The sequence below is a fragment of the Neodiprion fabricii genome, chromosome 4 (assembly GCF_021155785.1).
Source record: "Neodiprion fabricii isolate iyNeoFabr1 chromosome 4, iyNeoFabr1.1, whole genome shotgun sequence".
Taxonomy (NCBI): domain Eukaryota; kingdom Metazoa; phylum Arthropoda; class Insecta; order Hymenoptera; family Diprionidae; genus Neodiprion; species Neodiprion fabricii.
In genome coordinates this window covers 17,371,841-17,394,708 of record NC_060242.1, presented here as the reverse complement: position 1 = coordinate 17,394,708, position 22,868 = coordinate 17,371,841, and the positions used below count along the sequence as shown (strand labels likewise).

The window sequence follows — 22,868 nt, the reverse complement described above, 5'->3', positions numbered from 1 at the left end:
CGCCCTGGCAAACAACTGCTCTCGGATTTTCAGCGCATGCGCATGACATCGTAGCAGACGACGGACAGTTCGGCTGTTAAATAATCACTCTGTATACCTACATATGTACGTATGTATATTTGGACAGAAAAAAACGAGAAGAAAAAACACGTTTTTGCTAATCAAAAATCGTTGCAAAAACCGATTAAAAAAAAAAAGAAAACCGTAAAGACATGGTAAAAGCAACAAAATATATACCTTAAGGTGATTCAGAACAGGGCCTTTTTTTTAGAATTCACTCTTCTCTGAGATTCTTGATGTTTTTCAGTAAAAACTAGTTCACGCAAAACGCCTGGGTTGACAAAAATTTTTTACCGCAGTCTCGACGACATTGAAACTTCGGAAAAGGCTATTTTCGGTAATTTTGAAATTGAGATATCTTTAAATCCTTCGGCGACTATGTTTAGTACGACGAAACAAAAGTTTTCGTAAAACCTGAGACGCGTGCGATTTTTTTAGTACCGAAAAAAAAATCTATGTTGAAATTCTTAAGAACTAATTTTTTCAACTTTCAAATATTAAAATATTTCACCGCTCTCTGTTTCTCTTCTTGCTTTACAGCGAACAAGAGTTCACGCGAACCCGGAGAAATCTGAGCCGATAGTAAATACCGCCTCATCAAATTAATATTGTTGAATTTTTTTTTTTTTTTTTTCCAAGACCTCAGGAAAATCCTTACAACGCGACGTTTATTGGTTTTTAAAAATATTTCGACTGAAAAACAAATCTCGCGCAGGTACTAAAAAAAAAAAAAACCACATGCATCTCAGGTATGGCAAAAACTTTTGTTCCGTCAAACAAAACACGGCCAATGAAGAATTTAATGATGTCTAAATTTCGAAATTCCCGAAAACAGTCTTTTTCGCAATTTCAACGTCCTCGAGGTATTAGTAAAAAATGTTTTTTCAGTCCAGTCAGTTATTTCGCGCGATCTATATTTCAGTGTTAAAAATTACAAAAATCTCGGCGGAAATAACAGCGAAATGTAAAAAAAAAAAAAAAAGGCCCTTTTCCGAACCTTGCGTATTCGGTACTCCAGCATACGCGTCGTAATAAAATAACCGACTAACTAAAGGCGGCCGGGCTGTAGATAGATTTCTGTTCTACCTACTAACTTTTGTTGTACTAATAATCGAATGCAATGATGGGTGACGGGAGCAGTCGACAGGGCGCGAGCATCGTTCCGGGCCGGATTATCGAGGACCGGAGTCGTCGGACCGCCCCGGGTTCTCGGACGCCAAAGAACATCGGCCACGCTTCAACCGAGGAGACTCGCCGACTCTCACGCCCTCGACGAGGAGGCCTCGGAAAATTGGTGAGTAGTTGTCTGCTTTCGTTACCGTACGATTATCAAATTTTCCCTGCTGCGCTAATTCTTCGTATTATTATTATATTCGTAATTTCAAATTTCGTTTTTTTTTTTTTTTTTTTTTTTTTTAACAAGTATCGAACCGTTACACCCGTTTTTGATCATAAATTTACATGAATATATATACGTATACTGCGCGCTGCGGAGGGATGTGCGATTTTTAGACTATGATTGAAGGGAAAATTGTTTACATTAAAACGTAGAAAAATTCGTGATGGCCACTGAATGATAGTCGGAGAAAATTCAACGAATTTTTTCCCCGACTTTCCCTGACAAAAAATCATCACTCATCACCGACTGATATTCAAGCTAACAGTGACGAGTGTCTAGGAAATAAATCCTCCGAACAAATCGGTGTTCAAAAATACATTTTTACCATCTATTCAACGATCAGGGAACCGAACACATGGAAGAAACTTTGTTTTCTCTCTCTCTTTCTCTCTTCGTTTTTCTCGAACAAAAATAAAAAAAAAAAAAGAGCAGTGTTTTTTTTTCTTTTCGAACTTGCCTATTTTTCTTCCCTTCAATGTATATTACAATTAGAGAAGTGTACGCGGTAAATGCCAACTTGATGCGTTACATAACGCAATATCATGTTTTGTACAATTTATATTCACGAATTTATTGCACAAGGTATAATGTTATATACCTAATGTCCATGTAGATGAGGAATCTGGGTAAACAAGTCTATGCAGAGGCATACATATGGTAGATTATTATACAAGTTATACATACATACATGTGTATATATATATATGTATGTATATATAATGTATGTGGACACGAGCTGCATCGAATACAGCTGCGAGTGATATACGATCCGATCTTTGCTGTGTATACCTGTATGGGGGATGGAAAAAAATATGTTTGCGACATTGAGGAATTGGTTTTATGAATCCGATACCGCGCCTTCAGAAGCAGAAGCAGCTGTTCGAGCTGCTGCTGCTGCTGCTGCTGCAGTAAATTCATTCCCATTCCGACTCTCTCTTAAAAAGTCATCTATACACACGTATAATTAGCGAGAGTAAATAAACGAATAAATCAACGAACGAATAAACGAACTAATCAATAAATCAATCAATCGACCCGGTGATGAATCAATGTTGATCGCAAAATGTTTCAACATATCAACGCTATAAATTCTAGGCCATTCAAGTTATGCCGATTTCCGTGTAGGAATGTACACGTAACCAGGTGGGTATACAAATAATGCCGGTTTATTATGTTTTGATTTTTCCTTTTCGTGAAAATTGAAAATATAACAACAACAACGAGAACAAAAACTTCACTAACGAAGGTCGGTAAAAACTTTTCGGAATAATTCCAATCGTCGCAATACAAGACACCGGAAGTAGTAATCATAATAATAACAATAACAATTATATTCCAAAAAAAAATTATTCATCGTCATTAAAATTAATGTTATTTATATAACGCAATAATATAACCGAGTTTAAATGAAACTGTCGATAAATAAAACAGGTTACAAAATGAGTTTGAAAAACATTATCAAGGGACCCTTTTTTTCGGGTAGGTCGATCGCATGTTATGGGATTTTTACAGGTGTTCTTTGGGGCTTTCTCGTCCGTTCCTTAATTCCTGACAATACGACGAACATGATTTTTTGAATTATTCACACCTGTATAATAAAGGAAGTCGAAAATAGTTGTAGGGGTGAGAGGTAGTCGTATACGTGGATCGATGCGATTTTTTCGTTGAGACTGTTTTTCAAGCGTTGAGCGTGTATTGTGAAGGAGTGATAGTGAAAATTGGGAAAAAAAAAAAAAATTTAACAAAATATATCCAATTTCACTAAAGTACCGTTTTCTTTTCTTGTCTTTTCTTTTTATTTTATTTTTTTTTTCTTCAACCATCGCGCGCCGATGTGCTAAAATATTTTACTTTTAAAATAACGCGGCGCGGAATATCGAGAAGAAGACAAAAACGCAGAGAAACGTAAAATCGCGAATCTCACAGTAGTCGACAATGATGACGCGTAAGCATTCTAACCTCGGTAACGGGGAAAATTTTCTTGAAAATATTGGAGTCGGGTACTGATTGAAGTGATTATTTCACAAGGTGTTTAAAAAAGCTGCACGGAAATGCGTCTTTTCTCTTTTTTCCTCTGTTTTCTCAAACGTTACGAAAATGTTCGTCTTCGTCGTGCTCCCTAAAACAGGGATCCTCAAGCAGTAATTTTGTCAATATTCAGTCGTAATTCTTCGATAAGTTATAAAATAATTAAAAATAAAAAATTTCTCTATAACGTTGTAGATTATCTCTTACTATAGCCGTATACGTGTAACAAAAAACCCGATATATGTATGAATTTAATAATTTTTTAATTATTTGAAACTTTGAGGTTTTCGGCCCCCGTTGAAAATGGTTTTTTTTTTTTCATTTTTATTTCTCCCTGATTCTTGAAGATACGAAAATAAACATGAAATATAGTTTGTTTTTTTTTTTTTTTTTTTTTTTCGTCCCCAACAACTTTTGTTTGACATATTTTTTGATAAAGTTGTCAGGTTCCGAATTAAACGGTTTTTACCCTTTTTTTTTTAATGGTATCGGGGGAGATTATCACATGTATAAATATATAAATAAAATTATTATCACAGTTCGATTCGGCGTACATCAAATAACCCTTGGATCAAGTTTCCGGATTCATACTTAAAAAGCGCTACCTTTCATGCTTATTTACCAGTCTAGCAGCACAAGCGTCAACCATATAGGCCGCGCAGAAGAATCAAATTGTACATTGTCGCGTTTCTTCCTACTTCCGGCTGCACATTTCCGTCGCATTTACGAAATTAGTCCCACAAAATCCCACGCACCGAGCAATGATATGTTACACGTCGAAATAAAAAATAAAAAAATCTATCCGCACAGCTCCTTCCATACGCTCCGTTTCTGTTGATGTGTTTTGACTGGAGAATTAGTAGGCGAAAAAAAAGCAAGGAATGAAAAAAAAAAAAAAAAAAACGAACACCAACAACCCGATCTGCATTACAGTCGTTATTATTACTATAGTTTTTGCAAACATGGCGACGTCGTTACCTAGTTGTGAGAAAGAGCCAATTGTTAATAGAGCGAGCGAGAGAAAGAGAAGGAAAAAAAAAATTTGCAACGGAAGAAAAGAAACGTGGCAAAATATAGAAAAAAAAGCGAAAAAAAAATAAACGAAACACGTTTGCTAGGGTTGAGAAACTAAAAAAAAAAAAAAATGTACCCACACGTTAGTATAATGTACATACTTACGTGTAAGTACCGACAGTGTACGACATTATATAGGATAATTTGCGTGCTGTGTTCGTGCAGCAGGCTCTATTATATACACATTGTGTATGTATCCTAATGTACATATATATATATGGTGCGTTCCAAGCCGACTCGGTAAACGGTTGACCGTGACATTGTTTAATTTCACCAAGGATTTTTCCTGCGTTAGTACGACACCTGAAAAATTTCCACTCTTTTAATCACTCGTCTTTACCCTGTGATTTTTTTTTAAACCCATCTCAAAAACACCCGTATTAATTTTTGTGAAACATGAAAAATAAAGTTTCGTCTTCGAAATGAAACATTTTCATGCAAGATTCAAAGTGTGACCTCTGGGTTTGTTTCAGCATTTTTTTTCTGTTTTGTTGAATCGTTTTTTCTATTTTCGTACCTGTTAAAAAGTAGTTATGAAATTTTGAAAAAAAAAAAAATCGTAAGTGTGTTTGAAAACCAGAGGAGCAATAAAACAAATCAGTAATCAAATCGGAGATGCGGTGTGTATTATATTGAACCTTTAACAGGTATGAAAATAGAAAATACAATTAAAAACACGGGAAAAAATTGTTAAGAAAAAAAAAAAAAAAAAAAAACTTGCGTGAAAATTTTTCATTTCGGAAATCAAACGATTTTTTGTTTTTTTCCCCTATTTCATAAAAATCAATTTGGGTGTTTCTGAGACGGGCTTAAAGAATGACGGGGCAAAGGCGAGTGTTTAAAAAAATTGCAATTTTTTGTTTTTGGAACATTTTCAAGGATCGTACTGACGCAGGCAAAATCCTTGGTGAAATTAAAGAATGTTACGGTCAACCGTTTACTGAGCTGGCGCGGAATGCCTCATATACAAGTATATTTGTGTACATATTATAGGCGTGTGTGGAGAAAAACGAGCAGAAGTTAGTGAGTCAATGCAAGCTTTTCGTGAAAAGTAACGATTCGAGAAACGCGCCCACACACAAACGCAGACGCGACGGAACGGAGAGGACCAAGAGCGGAAAAAATACTTTACAAGAAACCACAAGGCTCGCGTAACCGGTTCGATATATCGATGGATGGACGGACCCGTACAATGTTTCACATAGGTGCATTACTGTATTGTATACGAGTATGGGTACCTGATACGTATCGTAACGTAAGGTTGAACTTTCCGCAGCTTGCGGCAAAAGTCGTCCGATGTCAGCGATTAAACACGTGTTGCCCGCGGGGGCCGATCTTGGATGTATTCCAAAAAACCAAAAATCCTTGCTCATCGCTCTGGAACTAGGTTTAGGTATCGCCGACATATATCTATACGCATATAATGATGAACATGACACACATTTTTGGAATTTGAACATTCAAGTGTCCGTAACAACACTTAATTTGTAACATTCACTTTCTTTCGCTTACCGATCCATTGAAAAGTAGGTTAAATCAACCAAAAACTTTTAGTCAACCTGCTGGGACGTTCTTTTTTTATTCCAACCACGTACAATATAATATACCCGCGTATGCAAGAAAATCGGGATTGAATATTCAAAGACGAAAATTCTTCTCGTCGATATAACAATTCTACTATACTACGCACGTTGCAACTAAATAATGCTTAAATAAAGAATTGGAATGGCCGCAAAAAAAACGCTTCGACGCCTAAAAGAATGAAGAGGAAAATTAATAATTAAACAAAAAACAGCAAACTTGAGTGAAAAATAAATGTATAATTACACGTGTGTATAAAAGATGTATGTGGGGTTGGTGTGGCGGCACGGAGTTTATCGATCCCTGGGCAGACAACGGGAAAGCTGGGAGTAGAAAGAGAGAGAAAGAGAAAGAGGGAGAGAGAGAGAGAGAGAGAGAAAGAGAGAGAGAGAAAGAGAGAGAGAGAGAGACTGGCAGCCAGTCTGACCCAACACTGACACACTCCACTGGCGCGAGCCTGACCTCCGCGCTCTGCAGCTCTTTACCCCAACTATTGATTATTTCACAACCAACGCATTTCCACCCCCGAACCCCCGTTTCATTTTCTCCCATGATGCCTGTTGTTACACCCGTATTATACATGGATAATTACACTCGAAACTTTCATTTTTATTCGACGAAACGACGACGACATGTAATTGTTCGCGTTATTTATATTATTGTTGTTGTTGCGATTATTATTATTATTATTGTTATTATCAGTAGTAGCGGCAGTATTAGAACAACGAGCGACAAAACTTCGGTGAAGTGATCGGAGAATCGGTAAAAAAAAAAAAAAAAAAAAAACTACGGCAGTGGTTTTTTTTTTTTTTTTTTTTTCTTTGGGTTTTAATTAGATTTTTTTTTTCACCAGAATCAAATCGACAAGTCAAATTTCGTATCGGTCGAATATTATTTGTTATTGAATTTCGTGAAAAATTTTACGCGGAAGCGTGTAGGAACGAAAAGGAAGCGAAACGAAACAATCGAAGATAAATCGTGGACGAAAAAGTACAAGCAAAGTACTCCAGAAGACTAATTCTTTCCTATGCGAATGTATGTATGTAATAAAACACCACGCGGCTGTGATAATCTTATTACACCTTATACTTGGATTCAGCGATTCGATCCGATGTGTATTTTACACACGTACGAATGTAAAATTTACACACAGCGTGTGTACACTTTGCACGATTGTAACGATCATCGATTCCCTATCTAACGATACATCTGCACAGGCGAATACACGGATACGGGTATACTTTACACGTATATACGAGCGGAGTCGTGATAAATTATACTGAATTGTGTTTGCCTGCAGCAGGGCAGAGGAGAGGAGGGTTGGTTGGTTGCTCGGTTCTCCACCCCCTCGGCGACCTTGTTCCTGACCTTGATCCCGATTCGCTATAACACGCACTCGTCGTTACCCCAAATCTCCCCTGCAGCCGATATCGATATTCTTTCTTACGAGGAGCGATAACGATGACGAGAAAAAGAAGAATACAACCGATAAGAATGACGGGGTGAAATGGAATGAATTTATTCCGTTACATGCCGGGAGTTTTCGGTGAAACTTGCCGCTCGACGCCTGTCGGACAGGCAACCCGACCTGCGTCTCGTATTCCAGCGTTACCGGAATGCAGCTCCGGTTGCCTATCCCGTGGCGTCTAACGGTCAGTTTCACGGAATACTCGGGCTACGTTGCTCGCGGTTGCATGCCTTCAAAGCGGCACCGTTTCGATTACGTTTTTCTTCATTTTCCATGCCTACACGTACATGTATAAATGTATATGTATGCCTGATTGTTTAGGGCGATTGGAATCCTCGGGGTGCATGGCAATCCGGAATTTACTCTGGTGCATGCAGTGCAGGGGAAGGCTGCACGGGGGGATGGGGGAAAAAAACTTCATCGTCGTAAAATCTAGACCGAGGACAGCCGTAGGTTGTAGGTCCGCGGTTAATACATGCATGCATAAGTATGTGTATACCCTCTGCGCATTCAACTCGACCGGGCGATACGTCTATAGACACGTGTTACACCGGCGCCTAGATATTTAGACCCGGATCTCTCTCTATTGTCCCCGTTAGATCGGCTCGCGGCATGTGGAACGTGCTTAATATCTACAGACGAGGACTTGACGTCTAACCTAACCTAACTCGAATGGATTCGAGGCGACTGCGAGTACTTAAGGACGAAGCGTCGATTATACCTTGAGGATGCATCGGGCGCATGTTGTTGTTTGCAAACAAAAAAAAAAAAAAAAAAAAAAAAAAAAAACAATCTCCGTACAAAATGGTTGCGAAATTAACGACGTGACTGAACAATTTTTCAGATCGGGGTGTTAATTTAATTAGGCTTAATTAGCTCGAAGGAATGCGAAAAAACAACAGAAATTTTTTTTCAATTCTTAACGGATTTGCGCATCGTTGATAAATTTTTTCTCGAAACAATATGATTCTGCTTCTTGTTTTTGGGTTAGAGGAAGAAAAGAAGCTGATTCGTTTTGCGAATTGATTCTATGCACGTACCTATCTTATACAATTAATCACCTGAACTTGATTTTTTGTTCAACTTTTCACATGGCCAAAAAAGTAATGTAGGAAGAATCGATGCCGAGCTTTCGTATAGGTACAACAGATTAATGCTTCGTGATCAAAATATTCGTTGATCTGATCTGATTAGAAAATATTCATTGAAAATGTAATTATTTGTTGAAATTGGTTAGGTATAAATTTGTACGAATTTGACACCAGCAAAAAACTTCTCGACACTGTAACTCGTCTCAAATTATTGATTACCGATATATTTAGATGAAAATTTATAGTTTTTCAATTTTTCTACTGTCACCAAGTAGACGGACTTTTAAAAACCCTCAAAACTTGTCAAACCGGTGATTCCATCATTCATTTAAAACAACTGTATCTCGGACATTTTCTTTTGATATTAGTAATATTGATAATCTGCACGGTTCAACGATTGGTGCATGTTGTAATTAATCTGTTTCAATTTACAGATTAAAAATCACAAATCATGCATATCGCAAAGTAAAAATTACAAATTACAATTTCAGATTATAAATTACAATGAAAATTTATATCTGCAATTTTCCCTAAAAATCACAATTCCAAATTATGATCGTAATTTTGAGACGTACGGGGAAAAATTGCATTTTCTAATTACATTCAGCGATTCGGGGCGCCTAAAATACAAATTACACACAGTAGCGCTCAAAAGTATTTTGATAGTATGAAATTCGTAGTTACTTTGTCCAATCGTTTTTCTTAATTTTCTTCATTTTCACTTTATTTTCGAGCAATCGAAAGTTAATTTTGAACAATCATGCAGAACATCGAATATCATTCGACAAATAATATTATTGATCTTTGTAGTCTACACTTGCACGTAATTAACTCACTTACTATCTTTGTCAAAATACTTTTTAGCGCTGCTGTATACGTACGTTCGTACTTTGTCCTCGAGAGAGCTGCACTCAAATGTCACGATTAATTACAAATTGTAATTTAGCCACTAACCCGCAATTTATATTGCAAGCTCGGGTTGATCGAAATCTTCTTTTAGTCCCCTGACGCGCGGCTCGCCGACTATGATGGACTCTTGGGGGGGTCCGGGAGCGAGAACGGGAACACCGCCGCCTTCGGCGGTCCTGCATCATCACCCGCATCAGCATCAGGCGCAAGGAGGCGGCGGAGGATCGGGAAACGGGTGCGGAAACACGGCGACGATCGTCACAACGCCGACACCTACGACGGGGACGACGTCGGTCACTCACGGGGGGTACGGAAGGACCGGTGGAACCGGAACCGGAACCGGAACGGCGCCAATAGCCAGTCCCGAGGGCGTCAGCGACGTGAGTTTAAATTTGTTCGTCCGTGCGTGTCGATTATGAAAGGTAGAAGTGTTAGAGAAAAGGTGCGGTGTCGAATTTTCAAATAATCGAAGGACTGTTTTTTTAGAAGATCACAAAATGGAAAGGGATGAAACAGAAATTTAAAAGTGGAGAAACGCGATTGAAAAGACATTGGCTGACGGTATCCTTGTTCTTGCCGAAGATTCTACTGTGTTTGATGCTTTTTGTACCGAGACACTTCTACGTCGTTTCGAATTTTTTACGTTTTAGTATTCTAAAGTGGAAAAGATTTTCGCGTCGTTGAAATATTGATATCACTATCCTTCTGTTTTCTGATATTTCTTTTGCATCTTTTTTGACCTCACCCAAAAAGTAGAATCGTCATACAAGAAAATTTAGCCATATCAAATGTATAAAAATCGTGAAAATCTGATACTTGAAATTTTTAAATGCGGAAAGTCGATGTAGAATATAGAAAAGTTGAAATTTATAGTGATGAAAATACAGAATGCCAAAACGGAGAGTGTAGAAGCTTACAGAAATTCAAGTAAAAGTGTACAATACCGGTGTGTAAAATCTTTAAAACAAATGTAGAAACACAGAAAATCACAAAATGTAGAACGCCAGACAGTAGAATCGTCGGACCAAATTTGGTGATATGTAAGAGTATAAAAATTGGAGTAAAAGCGTGGAACGCGGAAATGTAGAATCGCCAGATTAAATACAGACACGTGGTTCTAACATCAGCTGCCTGAGGATTCTACACTTCGGATCCTCGTAAAATTTTACCCTTCCACGTTTTGAAATTCTACAAATTGATTTTTCGCGTCTTTGTAAAATCGATAACGGTGCTCCTTCCATTACGTCGCCGTTCTACTTTTCCACCCCCTTCGAATCGGCGTGATTCGGCGTTTTTTTTAATCGACACAAAACTCCAATTTCTCCGCCAGGTATCCCAGAAGTCCGGAATGTGGGACGACACGGGAAACTCGTCATCCGGAGCCGCGGAAGGCCCGTCGAGGAGCGTTTCCCACGCGGCGAGTCTCGACGCCATATCACGAAGGATGGTAAAACCGGAAGCCGGAAGAGCGCCATGCCGGAGTCTGACCTGCAGCGTTTGTAAGTATGCCTCGCCGAAAGATCACCTAACTCTACGTTAATCGGCGTGACACAAGTACGGTACATACTTGTTCATCGCATTAAATCGAATCCCCCAAATTCCGATTTCATCCCCTTCCCCTCCCTCAGGCCGATTTTTCTCTTCTTTCCTCGACCGTATTTCGTCTCAAGCCATCGTACGAGTTGTAGAAATATCTAATAAATATACTTAAATAAAATACACGCGCGCTTTTTTCTCTTGGGAGATAAGGAGGTAAGGAAAGGATGATACGGTTGGTCATTAATTAAGAAATGATACACTTATGGAAGTGACGAAACAAAAGGGAGGACGAAAGTTTAGAGTATTTGAAAAAAAAAAGGAAAAAAAAAAAAGAACAACAACAACAACGGCGAAAGAAATGGCGAATGTAAAGAATCAATGGTACAGTGTTTTGTTATCGTATTTATTATTTTAGATTAAAAATTGAAAATCAATTACTTGAAAATGAATTTTCTGAGTGAAAAATGAGGTGTTGAATATAATATTTTAGTAACGGGTCGAGGGAGCGAGAACGTGGCCCTCGAACGACGACCGGCGACCCTCGATAACTTGGCCGAAGGTAAAGCTTTGAAGGAAAAAAAAAAAACACGAGCTCGTATATATTTGTTATACGTATATAAAATATATACAACTCGAAGTATTGCATAACGTTTATATACTGACCGATTTATACTATTATTAATTTCGATCATTATTATCATCATTATCATTGCTGTTATTATCGTCATAATGATGTATAATAATGATAAGCTACCACTGTTATACACCGAGCTTGACGCTGCAGTCCTGACTAACAAAACGATCAATTCTTATTTTTATAGTATACAACTATGTATAATTTATTAGCCAATCAAGCCTGACAAATCGCTTTCATAGCTTACATACCTCGATTCTTGTATACACGATATTATTGAATACGCGACCCGAAAGCTTTGAGATTCCAGTATTTATCTGTGAATGCAACCGTTCCTGAGTACGCGTGCGCGTTTCTCTGTGTGTGTACATATTTTTCAAACGATATTTATACACTCACGGACACGCGTACGACACGCCACACCACAAGCTTTTATGGCCGTTTCGTTACCACTTTCACTTTGGTCTGACACACTCACACGCTCGTTGAACAGACACGCAGTTTTCCCCGTTCGAATCGATCGCCGTGATATTCGCGCTACTGAGCGAACGCGTTTTGAATATTGTGCAGATATGTGAAACTTTATGCAACCTATTTTTTCACCAGTTTCAGATATTTTTCAACGGAAATTCGTTCCGCCGTTACGTCGAGCCTGTAGAGGGGATCTAGCCGATTCCAACGACACCAAACAACTCGTCGTTCCGTCAAGCCGCTGCTGAAATATCCGCCCTCGATGTCAAAAATCGTCTGCTAGCGCTCGACGGTCGGCCGAACAATGGCCGTTGTTTTAATTCGGGACACGATAACTCGATGATGAGTTATCGGACTGGCGTCGTGTCGGGTGTCGTTGGAATCGTCTCCTTTCCCGCTACAACGTAGAGCGGGTGAAAAAATTGACGGGGAAAAAAATACGCCAAGTAGTAATTTATAACGTTAGCGTTACCGAAAACGTTAGAGAGATAGACAAAGTGCAGTGCTGGCTTTTTGCCTGAATCTTTACGTAACAATTTGCGATGATTTTTTTGCGTTCTTTTTTTCTCATACTCTCTACTTACACTCACACCCGTTAGCCCCGCAGCATACTGTATCAACGATAATGCAGATACCTTATACTTATACATGAATTTTCAAAGAGCACAGTAGTTGATGCGTTTTTGGCCGCACCTATATTACGCTATAGTACGTTAAGAATGAATTTTTCTTTTCAAATTCATATTACTATACTATACCATCAACGACAAATCACGGTTCCTCAACCCGGCGGCGGCATGTTACGCTATAATTCTGCATTCCTTCCTACCTTCCTCACTTTTATCACTTTTATATTACGCCGTGACATATTTATTGTCACGATCAAGAGAGAAACGGAGAGAGAGAGAGAGAGATGGATACAGACGCTGGAACCGCGGGGATGTCCGCATATACATACGTATCTAATATACATACGTATTATATTCTTTTTCCGTTTAAACGATGTCGACGTATTCCTCGCACGGTCCACTATAATTCCAATATTTTACTCTCCGCGTGCTTGATTACATATCGACGGTACTATTCCGCATACCTACCATTCAAATGTCCGAAAAAAAAGATAAGAATGTAAAAAAAAGTATTTAGTTTCGTCAATTTTAACCCGAGTCGTGTTAAAGTTATAATTACGCAATTAGCGATTATGGAAAAATGCAGTAATTCGAATGAATATATTGGTAATAAAAACACAGAGAGAAACGAGGGAAAAGTATCAATTACGATGTTCCGTAAAAAGGCGTGAATAATAAAAAAGTGAATCCTGCAACAAATCGACAATTCGACGATGAAAATTAAGAGACGAGGAGTATGCAAGATTTTTATATAATTGTTAAAGAAACGAGCTGGTAGGTATATAATAACGGAACCGTAAATTATATACCCATGGAAGTGACGAAGTTTGAAAATTTCCATATATTTGACGAATGGGATGAAATTATTACGAATCGACTTCAAATCGCACTGATCATTGTACAAATCATCAACCTCGCTGATACTGTTATTATCACTATTATTACAATGCCTATATTACTGTTATTATTATCATACATTGTGTATCGATTATGTATTGTCAAATATCTAATACAACATCATGTAATTAGTAGTGGCTGAATTATTAATATAGACGAGAGTATATCGAGTGACGTTATATACTGTTCGTGACACGTTTCTCCTCTCATTGATTTACTTTATTTTGCGTTTTTCTTTTTCAATCTGATTTTTCTTTTTTCCTCTCGTTATTACCGTTTCAAAAATTCTTTTCACAGGTTTAGAGCTTCTAGTGCCGATTTATTATATTACATACAATTGACCTGCGTTATGTATCAACTATATACAATTTCACTCGCAGTTATAGTGCTTCTAGATTGTACCTGTAATAAATCTATACGTATAATTCATGCTCAATTTGATATGATAAAAATAGAATAAAATTAGAGCTATGAAAGAACTATAAAGACGAAGAATATTTTACGATCCTTGTTGAAAGAAATTTCTCCAATTTTTACTGTATCTGTTCGATGAAATTCGTTAACAATGAAATATCGAAAAATCGTTGATACGATAATTTAGAGCTAATTGAAATTCAAAATGAGTCTGAATTATCGAATGATTATATATAAACAATTAGAAAACTGAATTTTTATACATACTTGAATAGAAAAGAAAAGAAAAACAAAATGTGCAGATTTTACACAGAGAAGAGAAAAAATCTCAAGTTTTATTTACACGTGTTAAATTTTTTTATTGCGTCTTTCGCTCGTTTCTGCGAATCGTTTTTTAATACTTGGTTACATTTATCCACCTGTATTATGTATGAATATTTTCCAGCCACAAAACACTCCAAGATATTTCCCGGCGTAGCCTCGGAAAGCGATCTTCAAAAATGGCGGACTTCGAGGGACCGGAAGTCCCCTTCGCTAAGTCAAATGGGACCTGATTCTATCAAGCACAAGGTAAATAAATATAAAAAATGTAATAATTCACCACCCCAAATATACGTATAATAGCTTGTATGATATTAGGCATACGTGCAATTGTCGTAAAAGCGTTTATAAATTATCGAATTATTGTAGGTTGGTATAATAAATATCATCACGCGATCAGATTCCTTATTCTTATTAAGCGCGTTATCGCTATCCACTTTTTATTGACCCACGTAATTATATCTCGTTACAGTTCTCCCTTCAAGATAACGGCTCGGCGAAATTCTTCCAGGGAGCAATGCACACGCCTAACATGGGGGAAAAGGTCGCTCAGGTTAGTAGCAAACATTCCAATGTCCCTATATTAATCCTTGTTATAGTCGAGCTATGTATAGGAATGAATGCAGGAATCGCGTTTCCGAATTCCAGAAATTACAAACCCCATCGAATTAACATTTTATCCTCAATAACGATGCCTTAGCCTAGTTTCCCCGATGTATCGAAAATTTCATTCAGTTTTTTTTTTTTTTTTTTCCTGTATACATGATACAAATGCATATGTGTATAAAATCCGATCGATAGCTTCACAATTATATTACGAATAATTAAAAGAACGAGCAACAAATCGGATTCAAAAAGTTTTTCAACCTCTTCTTCAATGTTCCAAAGTTTTTCTTACATCTTTCGACGAGTATAAGCTTGAGAATATTACGAGTATGTCGTTCGATTCGAAAAAAAAAAACAAAAATCGGCAATTTCACGGACGCGGAGTTACATATTTTGTAATAATCGTGAAATCTCATTTCGATAATACAGAATATTGTAGAAATGTAGCATTTCCGAAACTATACATCAACTCGTGATGATACATCGAAACAGACTGGATCCGATTGCCTCAATTCGATATGGGATATAACCAATGTAGATATATTGCACGTACGTAATGCATGTTACAATATAACGACGTGACGGCCGTCAAACTGTCGGTTCGCATATCCGGGATTAATTTCCGTCGGTAAGCGAACGAATGCGAACAATCCGACAGTGCAAATCCTCTAGGACGAGAGGATAGAAATGACGAGAGAAAAAAACGGCAAGGAAAAATAAAGACACCGACAGTAAGAAAGAGAGAGAGAGAGAGAGAGAGAGAGAGAGGAAGAAGAAAACGCTTTCTTTCATGGCTTCTTCTTTCGCACCTCCCGCGCGTCTCGTTACACGCGTTCCACGCAACGTCGTCGATCTAATTTCAATGATTCTCAAATCGCCGTTTGCCCTGGTTAGTTCACACTCGGCACGTTGCAGGTATTATCAAATTTTCAGCACACCGAATTACGCATACGATGAAAAACTCTAAAGTGTGCCAGAAAAATGAATAGGAATAGCGAGCTGTGCGGAAGAAAAAAAAAAAACGATCGTTCGATACTCTTGAGGTAAGCTTGCCAAACGCCGCGTTGGTACATTGCCAAAAAGGGTGGAAAACAAACGAAATGCGAAGAATGGATAAGAAGAGGAAAAGAAAAAAAGAAATAAAAAAAAAGCAGAGACGGTTGAGTAACGAAAACCACGGAGTGCCGATTATCGACTCAAATGTTCGGGTATCGATTCTGCCACGCGGTGTGGATGAAAAAATTAAAAGAAAACAAAAAAAAAACAAAAAAACCAATGAAGATGGTAAAAAATAAACAATAACCGTGGCTTCGCGGTAAACGGACGGAACGGGTGATTGGCACGGAACGCCCTGTATACACGGCATGTTATGAACCGCAGTTCGACGCCTCGAGAAGGGGATGCGGGGGTGGGGATTCAGTTCTGGTAGAAAATTGTCGATGGCGCTAGCGTCGCGACGTTTAGTGTCGCAGTGTGTCTCGTCGGCGACTCACTTGCCTCTTTTCATCCTCTCGTCACGATATTCCATTCGCTCCTCGTCGGGTCTTACGTTTAAATAAATAACCCGCGGCCGAGTAACGTTCGACGGTATTTCCAAATAATAATAAACAATTCAAAACTAAATAACAATAAATTTATATATTTATATAGATATTTATATTTGTATGTTTTACATACATGTGTATATATATATATATAAATATATATCTATACGTATATGCGTGCATAATGAAAAATTGAACGATATTGTTAAACTTTTACATTAAATAATTAACGAACAAACAAATTAACAATGACAAATGTGCAGCTGGAAGGAATCGATTGATTAAGAAAATATATATGCATTGACGACATGACAAAATAATGCAATAACGGTATAACAATGAAACTACAATTTTTATTTATGCAGCGTTTTTGTGAATTTTCGTACGTTTGCTAACGTTTTTTTTTTTTCTCGTCCATCGAGTATACGACAATATATTGTAATACTCTAATTATATGTTTCGAACGAATTGGAGCAAACGATATATTTATGATAATAATAATAATAATGATAATATCTTTCGACTTCTTTGTAGAAATACATGTCGCGGAATTGGATTACGTATAAAATCAAAGGTATTTCATTCTTACGACGAACTATGCATAATAATAATAGTAATAACAATAATTACGACTACGATGATAATATTAATGAAAATAATTTTGCACATTTTAAGTTGCAACGTTTTCCGGCAGACGACGACGATACGCTTCACGTTCCTCCGTCCAACGGAAATAATAACAACAATAATAAATAATTATTTATAGTATAACCCACGACGAAGAAACAAACGTGTTACAAACTGTACACGTATGAGAGTGTGTGTGTGTGTGTGCGTGTGTGTATATATATATATTTATATATCTATATATATATACATACGCCGCCGAGCCCGCAAATTTGTATAGCCTACTGCCAAAATGCACCGCGGAATGTACCTCTTTGTCCGATGAATATGTCATGAATTTGTTGAGCGAAAATTAGAGAGAGAGAGAGAGAGAGTAATATCAATTTATACATTAAGAAGACGAAGAAGAAAAAAAAAGGAGAGATAAAATCAACGATTTCGAAAATGATAGAAAAAAAAAAAAACTATAAAAACAACCCTACGAATAATTGGGCAATTTATGAAGAAAAAAAAAATACACAACAATTGCGGTCGAGATATTTTTATAACCCAACGTTCTATGTACGATGGTATTATTTATTCCGTTGTTCGTGTATCGATGTGCTGGAGAATGAGAAAGAAAGAGGGAGGGAAATAACGGTGAGGAGAGAAAAATTTCGTTAACGAAATATCTGGGTGACATAAGTAAATAATAAAACGTCGATGAGACTTGAATTCCACGGAGAGAAATTAAAACGCAAAAAAAAAAAAAAGAAAATCTCTCCGCACGATAGGTGAATTACATTTCGTGGATTATTTTTGAAAAAGCTCGTTCGTTGATCAGCCTCTGCGGTTATTTCGCATCGATTGATTTTCATCGGTCAGTATCAAATAACGATAATTTTTCTTTCTCATTCGGTAATTATTCTTGCACATGTTAAAGTAATCATCGTTCGATGCGGCAGGCGAATCGGTGAGTTTGTTAAACAGTCGGATTATTTTTTTTTGCTATCCTTTCCTTTCGTCAACGATATAATTACAGTACGAAATTTTTCAAAGAACAACGACTCGGCTACGATGAGTAAAAAAAATTAAGGAACGAAAAATCGGAGGTACTACAAATCCGAGCGAGTAAAATAGAAGCGAAAATGAAAAACGGCTTAAAAGGAGGTAATAAAAAAAAAAAAAAAAAACAAATTTAGTCAACAATTTTGATCACTCAATTAAAAACGACGAAGCGATCTACGCGGTAATTAAATCAGCGAACAGTGAAATGCGGGGACTTTCTTAGGGGTGAGAAAGAAAAACGTTACATGTAGAAAAAGCTGTGAGCGGGGCTGCGAATGACAGTACGGAACGACTTGCGGAGGTTGGCTGCTGAAAGCTGGGAACGTAATGCGGAATCGATAGAACACACCGGCGTGCACTTCCACCTTCTTACATTAACAAACGACACATGCACGTCTTCCCGTCATATATTTCGCCTCGCGAATTAGGTGGAGGCGAATCCAACTCTGTACCTTATTATTATTAAAAGCTCGAAACTGTCGCGCGGCTTGGCGTTTCTTTTTTTTTTTTTTCTTTCTTCTCAATTATTCTACAACGTTTCTTTTTCTCCAATCGCTTGGATTTACATCGGAAACACATTATCATCGATTCTTGGAACGATTGATAAGAATTTACCCATCGTGCCTTGTCTCTTTTTTTTTTTTTTTTTTCAAGAATTATGAAAGAACTCTGAAAGGCGAATACGATTTGTGCAATTTCAATAAATTCGAGGACTCGCGTTCAATACCTTTCTAAAGCGAAAGATGAGCAAGAATTTTATGCCGTACATATTTCATTCAAGTATTTTTTTGTTTTTTTCTTGGTATCATACAACCGTCGCAAAGTTCAATAATTAGAAGATATTTCACGGATAAATTGCACCGTATGTAAGACGTTCTAAAAAATTGGTCCATAATCAATATTGTTATTTGTCTGAAACGGTTTGATTGCTCTGGACATTATTATTATTATTATTATTATCATCATCATCATAGCTGTTGTTTAAGAATACGCGATTGAATCAATTTATGCATATTAGAAAACTGTGCGAAAACAATTGCATTCGAATTGTTTATCGGCATTAAAGATTACCAAAGATTTACCATCGATAAAAATCTATTGGCTCGATAAGCAACGACAACATCATCATTAATAATAATAATAATAATAATAATAATAATAATAATAATGATAGTTATAATAAATTCGTAAAGTATGATATAACACAGTCTCCGTATAATGATTTTATGACCTGTCACTCACCGTAGATAATATTCAAGGGGATTTCGCGATAAAGTTACTAAATCGTAGCTGGATAACCAAAAATCCTCGACGTTGAACATGGTTATTACAATCTGAAGTGAAAAAGAAGCGAGTAATAATCGGATGTAAATTACAGGTATTTGAATCGGAACCGTTGCGTTTGTAAGAATGGAAATCAGTGTAAGGGAAATCGGAGAAAATAAAATAATGCCTTAGACGATTTGTACAAAAATATAAGTAAATAAAAATAATACATAACCGTTAATTTTAGTGAAACAAGTGAACAGACCGTCCGAAAAAAAAAAAAGTTTCAACAAGATGGGGGCAAAAATTTGAATTCAGAGTGAAACAAACGATTATAAGTTATAAGAAAAAGAGACAAGACCGAAACGTTGATAAAACATTGGGTAAAAAATGTAATTGAAACGTACAAACAGGTCGAGAAGCAACGATGCGAGAACTGACTTGAATTGCGATAAAAAAAAAACAAAAAAATAAAAAACAAACTAATTGCTCAACATTGGTGAAAAAAATTGAAAAAATCGGCGATCCGTCGGCGGATCCGTGGATGATAAATTACGAATGCGCTAAATGTACGATAATGAGAGGGAGGATAAGAAGGTGACCGAGGTTTTCGGGGGCCGCGACGTTGGGGGTGGTACGAGGAAGGGTGGGAGGATTTCGGAGGGGGGAGAAGCGGCGGGATCTCGGGAGCTACGAGGAGGGGGAGGGGAGGGCGACCGCGTCTGCCCCCCAGGGCCGGGGGACGCGGACCCGGATCTGGCGCCCCGCACGATAGGGGCGGGGGTCGCGGGGGATCCGCGCTCCCCTTGCAGCCCCCAAGACATACGGCTGCTCCACGAACTCGTCGAGGACCTGACCAAGGAGCAGGACGAGAAGGCGAAGCCGCGGGCCGAGCAGGTGAGGAGTCGACGATCCTGCCGATTCCCCGTTTTTTACTTTTCCATTTTTATCTTCTATCCTTTTGCCAATTTCCCCCTACGAATTAAGGGGGTATTCTAGTGTAGAGGCATGAATTTGAGGTGTTTTTTGAAGTGCTATAAACAAAAAACAAAAAATATTTTTACGATCCATTTTTTTATCAGGCGTTTATTATTATTTCACGATTACAAAAAAAAAAAAAAAACAAGTCAAAAAATACAAAATTGAAAGTGCTATGAGTTGTTGAAGTGGGGGGTACAAAAAAAATGGCGCGCCAATGTTGTCACGATTGCAAGCATTTTCAAAATCAGAAAAAAAAAAAAGAAAAGATTATTAATCTACATAAATGCAGCTATCGTACTAACTAAAAAAAAGTCGAAAAAAAATGTTTTTTTGCCAAATTACGGCTGTCCGAAAAAATAATACGTTTTTTTTGACTTTTTTGGACGTTTCTGAATTTTTTAAAAATAGTAAAAATTATTATTTCGTTATAATAATAGTTCGTGCGATAGAGACATGTATTGAGAAGATTCTCACCAAATTTCAAGTAAATCGGTTCAATAGAACTTGAGAAATCATGTCAACCGTTTTGAAAAATGTAGTTTTGAGAAAAACGCGTTTAAAGTTTCGAGTAAAATTCGTTCCAGCCGAGCCAGTATTGAAGACGTGTCACTAAAATAGCTATATCTCTGAAAATAATTGAAATTTTGACTTGTCCTTTTAAGGACACATTCTTGAAAGGTTAAGCTTTGAAAATATAAAAAAAAAATCGATTTTTTCAAATTTCTACACTAGAATACCCCCTTAAGTATGCCGGGAATTCTGTTCGTCCACCGTCTGTGATTTTTACGCAATACAACTGTAAGTCGTTAATTTGTTTACCGAAACAAGAGAAACTTTTGGTTCCGGTTACCGCTCAGTCCTTGACTATTTTCATTTTTTACCGCGATCGAAAAATATAGTTCTAGGTAGAAAATGAAAATTAGTTTTCTAGCTGTTAGCGGAAAGTCTAGTATCCGTTACTATTCGTTCTCATTACGATCACTCTTACTATATTTTCTCGTAACCGTTGCGAAAATTTAACGCTTGTGCAACGATAAGTCGACGTTAAAGCCTTGTTTAACTAAAAAAGCAGAGTAAACCGAACAAACTGATTTTGCGTTGCAATTGCAAAAAATGGATCGACGATAGCGCAAAATGGTTACGCGTAGTGAAATTTTTCTCAGTATTGTATAATAAGTAGGAGTGATTGCACGAACTCTTCGCTCGGATCTCTTTCCAGTTCGATAAACGTTATTAAATTATGTGAATGGTTTGTTTTCTTTACGTTTTTTTTTTTTTTTGTATTTTTTTATTTTGTTATTCGAGTAACTCGAAAGCCGGAGCACCGATCTAATCTGATATCTATCCAGTTCTGAGTTGGAAGCCGCGTCAATTGAGACCGAAATCGTGAGAATCGGTCTACTTGATCTTGAGATATCATAATTCGTTGCTTTTCGATTTTGCTATTCGAATAACTCGAAAATCGGAGCACCGATTGAATGTGAAAACTTGCCAGTTCTGGGATGAGGAGAACTTCGACGGTTGAGACCGAAATTACCACATAATCGGTTCATCCGATCTCAAGGTGTCATGATTGGTGTCATGATTTTTTTTCTTATTTTTTTTATTTCAATTTATTAAACTCGTAATCGGAAAACTAGAGCATTGATTAAACTGAAAACTCAAAAATCGGCAGTTCTGACAATGGGTTAAGAACAGTTGTATTAATTGAAATCAAAGTTATGAAAATCGGCTGAGCCGATCTCGGGATATCGTCATTGCATTTTTTTTGACCTTGATATTCGAATAAATCGAAAACCAGGGCACCGATCAAATCTAAGATCTATTCGTTTCTGAGTGAAGATTTGCGTCAATTGGAACATTGATAATGAAGATCGGCTGATCCGATTTCTGTATATCATTCGATTTCAAAAAAATGATGTTATTTGAATAACTTGAAAACTGGAGTACCGATTAGATTTTGAAAAATCTCTGCTTTCAGCTTCCCTTTTATTACATATTTAACACAACATTGTATCCAGTAAACGAAATTATCATATTGTACAATTCGAATAAATGTTTCTCCATCGTCGATTGAATAATTGGATCTAAATGAAAATACAAAATACAAGGGAAAAATGAGGGAACAGTTATTCTTCTTGTAGGATCGTGAAAGTTTTTGTGTTTCTTTGTTTCCTCTGTGTTTGCATACGCAAGCCTTGGGGTTCTCATAATACGTATAATTATACATATATCAATGAACATACTTTACATACGCCTGTATATACATATATATATACAAT

At 37.2% G+C, this 22,868-nt stretch overlaps 1 protein-coding gene across 2 annotated transcripts in view; it reads left to right on the top strand.

Moving 5' to 3' along the window:
* LOC124180892 (potassium voltage-gated channel subfamily H member 2-like) overlaps positions 1 to 22,868 on the top strand; it is a 79,386-nt gene that overhangs the window by 17,562 nt on the left and 38,956 nt on the right. The window contains exons 4-9 of one of the 2 annotated variants that reach the window (XM_046566806.1): positions 1,201 to 1,354; positions 9,702 to 9,990; positions 10,941 to 11,109; positions 11,640 to 11,708; positions 14,640 to 14,764; positions 14,988 to 15,068. In XM_046566806.1, coding sequence (XP_046422762.1) covers positions 1,201 to 1,354; positions 9,702 to 9,990; positions 10,941 to 11,109; positions 11,640 to 11,708; positions 14,640 to 14,764; positions 14,988 to 15,068 — 887 coding nt within the window. The remainder of the gene's footprint in view (positions 1 to 1,200; positions 1,355 to 9,701; positions 9,991 to 10,940; positions 11,110 to 11,639; positions 11,709 to 14,639; positions 14,765 to 14,987; positions 15,069 to 22,868) is intronic. The other variant, XM_046566807.1, reaches the window with a different exon arrangement.